The sequence below is a fragment of the Balaenoptera ricei genome, chromosome X, assembly GCF_028023285.1.
Source record: "Balaenoptera ricei isolate mBalRic1 chromosome X, mBalRic1.hap2, whole genome shotgun sequence".
Taxonomy (NCBI): domain Eukaryota; kingdom Metazoa; phylum Chordata; class Mammalia; order Artiodactyla; family Balaenopteridae; genus Balaenoptera; species Balaenoptera ricei.
In genome coordinates, this window is record NC_082660.1 from 22,688,611 (window position 1) to 22,691,945 (window position 3,335).

At 45.2% G+C, this 3,335-nt stretch overlaps 1 protein-coding gene across 1 annotated transcript; it reads left to right on the forward strand.

The window, feature by feature from the left end:
* Positions 1–1,020: 1,020 nt before the first annotated feature.
* On the forward strand, positions 1,021–1,795 carry LOC132357916 (melanoma-associated antigen B3-like). The gene is given in 2 exon segments (XM_059911741.1): positions 1,021–1,088; positions 1,090–1,795. Coding segments are annotated over 2 exon segments (774 nt in total).
* Positions 1,796–3,335: the final 1,540 nt, after the last annotated feature.

Consider the following 3,335-nt stretch of genomic DNA (forward strand, 5'->3'; position numbering starts at 1 on the left):
GGGGGGGGTGAGAGATTTTGTTTATAAGGGATAGTTTATCCCCCACAGTAGGAGGATTTTCAGATCTTTCCAGGAGTTTAGTTGTCTGGGGGGAACACCCACAAATAGGGTACAAGAGAATCCATCCCCTATTCTCAGCCTTGGAGACCACTGGCAGCTGGGGGAACCCTCATATCCTCCTGGGGTGGGGTGTGCCTCAGGAGACGCTGGCAGGAAGAGAGAAGGCCCAGACTATGCCAAGGGTCAAAGGAAGGGAAAGACTGAAGGGACCACCAATCATTGAATAGATAACAAAAAATCTAGGCCCCACGTTTGCATTCAGAACTTGAAGGTTCAGGGCAGGGCTGTCAGGCTGAGGATCACCCTCACTTATTTACATCAAATGTAAGAGAGAAGAGTATAAGGTTAGTATCAAGTTGCAGCCACCAGTCAGCAGAGGGGAGGTGTACCAGGTACTACCTGGAGAACAGGTGAATATCCTGAATGACAACTGATCACCCAAGCAGCCCATGACGGAGAGGGCTCCACATAGCTCTCAGTTGGGTGCCCCCTGACAGAGAGAGGGGCTAAGGGACCCCTTTACTTCCTCCTCTGGGGTCTCAGGGAAGTGTTGGATTTGGTTTGAGGTGTCAACTTCAAAGCACCAGAATAGAGGGGGCCCTTGACCTGCCAACAGTTGACATGATGATCCTGACTGTAAACTGAGAAGACTGTCACACCCCACAACAGAGGCTTCCTACTGGCAGCCCCTGCTGTTATCCCAGTATACCCCAGGCAGGGCTGGCAGGCCGCAGTCTAAGGTTCTAACATCCTCCACAGGGTTCTCAGGGGACAGGCTGACCAAAACAGAAGCCTTGAGGGGGCCTAGAGCAGTGCCCTCAAAGACCCTGCAGAGGTGGCCTTGGTTAAAGCCAGGGAGGAATCTCCCCGCTGAAGGTGCTCATAGCATCTTATTCTCCTTCCTCCAGGTGTCCACATCTTCTGACCTCCTGTATATACTCCTTCCTGCTGTCCTTGACCATGCCTCAGAGTCAGAAGAGTAAGGTCCATGCTGGTGATAAATGCCACCAGGCCGGAGGTGAGACCGAGTTGTGGGGGTGCCCAGGCCATAGCAGCAGCAGAAGAGGAGTCCACTACCACCTCCTCTCCTCAGTGTGGAGGCATTACCCAAAGTCTGCCTGCTGCTGGGTCATGTAGCACTGCCCAGGAGCCTCAAAGAGCACCAACTACCACCACTACTTCTGCAGGCATTTCTTACACGAGATCTGATGAAGCTTCCAACGGCCAACATGAGGATAGGGCAAGCGCCTATGAGGTCCCACCCTTCACTGAGAGCTCAGGAACTGACTTTTTAACCAGGAAGGCTGGGTTGTTGAAGCAGTGCCTTCTGTACAAGTATAAAATGAAACAGCCCATTATGAAGGAAGATATGCTGAAGATTGTCCACCAAAGCTACCACGGCCAATTTGCTGAGATTCTCAAGAGAGCCTCTGAGCGCATTGAGATAGTCTTTGCAGTAGATGTGAAGGAAGTCGACTCAACCAGTCACTGCTACAATCTTGTCAGCAAATTGAAACTTCCCAACAATGGGAGGGTGCGTGGTGGAAGGGGGTTACCCAAGACCGGTCTCCTGATGAATCTCCTGGGTATGATCTTCATGAAGGGCAACTGTGCCACTGAGGAAGACATCTGGAAATTCCTGAGTCTGATGCGAGTGTATGCTGGAAGGAAACATTTCATCTATGGGGAGCCCAGGTAGCTCATCACCAAAGATTTAGTGAGCCTTATAAGATAGGGTTTACCAAACTTGGCACATGAGGAACTCACAATTTTTTCAAGTTCACAAGACTGGTTATTAGCAGAGCTGGGAATAGACCCCTGGTCTGAATTTGTCTAGAGGCCATACTGTTCCACTCCTCCCAGCCTGAGGCAGACCTGTCTCTTAATTCACTTTTCTTTGCACTATTCCAAAATGTATCTCAAGCAATAAAAAGGCACTTGTAGCCAAAGTGCTAAAAGCAGGCCTACTGAAGGGAAGAGTAAACATGAGAATAAATCAATATTTGGGGATTGTCCCTGGGTTTCATTTTCCTAGGATCTTACTGAGAGCTAACTGTCTAGAAGCTGGTATCTTGTCCAGCTCCAGTTCTTTCTACCATTACAGCACCCTTCTCCCGGGACTTCCCCAGTGTGTCCTTCTTCCAACTCTGGAACCTGACCTGCTGACCAGCTCTTCTCTGCGGCCTCCTCTAAGGGCTACACTCTGCTCTCAGTGCAGCAGACAGCCCCTATCCCCTGCTGTCCCCCTGACTTAGAGCATCCCAACTCCCTGGAGATCACTTCCTTCACCATGGATGTGTATCATCTTTATTTTCCTGTTTATGTGGTAATTTGGAGATTTTCATTTCTCTTTCTCATTGTCTCTCTGTATCTCTGTCTCTTTGTCTCTCTTTTCATTATTTTTCAAATGTCGTCTCTATTAATAGATGGTTTAAATAGCTTCTGAGTATAAGTTTATGAATCACTTGTTTATACATTTACTGCTGTGTATCAAGTTTGCAAGTAGGAGTTTTTATAGTTTGTGAATCAAATTGGGAAACATTCACTCTTATCTTTCATCTAGAATAGGGTAACATGGCATTGGAATAGGTGTTACTTTAGAAAAGTGAAATAAGTCAGTAGTAAAATTGTTGGCATCAAGAAATAGAGCAAAATAAAGTAAAAGATTATCAATTCATCTCTTCCTTATCTTCTTTAGTCTGTTATTCAGTAAAAATTAAATGACACATACCTGGATTTGTTTAGCTTACTTAAGAATTTAAGAGAAATTAAATCTTAATAAATTAGATAATATGCTCCCTGGCTCATTTATTCCCTTAACATTAATTGGGCATCTGCTCTTTGGAATACATTGTGTTATTTCTGGGGGTGCTAGGATCTTTGTGTCTAGCAGCAGTAATCTTATAAGGAAGGTGGTAAGATATATGGTAAACCAGAGGGACAATTAAAAAGAGTGAGGGAGTTGAGGTCCAGGTAAACACAGTGAAGTGGGAGTTAAGTTTAAATGCTCCAAGGTACATCCATTTGGGAAACTGCAAGTTCTTCAGATTAAAGTTTAAGTTTAGCTATGTTATGTGGAGTTAAGTGGGAGTGAGGAACAAGGGCCAGCTCTTCACATGGTGTGTCTCAGAGTTGAGAGACTTAAGCTTGGAGCGCAAAATGACTTTTTTTTTTTTTTTTTATGGATTTCTTTTTTTTTTTTTAACTTTTTGGGTTTGTTTGTTTATTTATTTATTTATTTATTTTTTGGCTGTGTTGGGTCTTCGTTTCTGTGC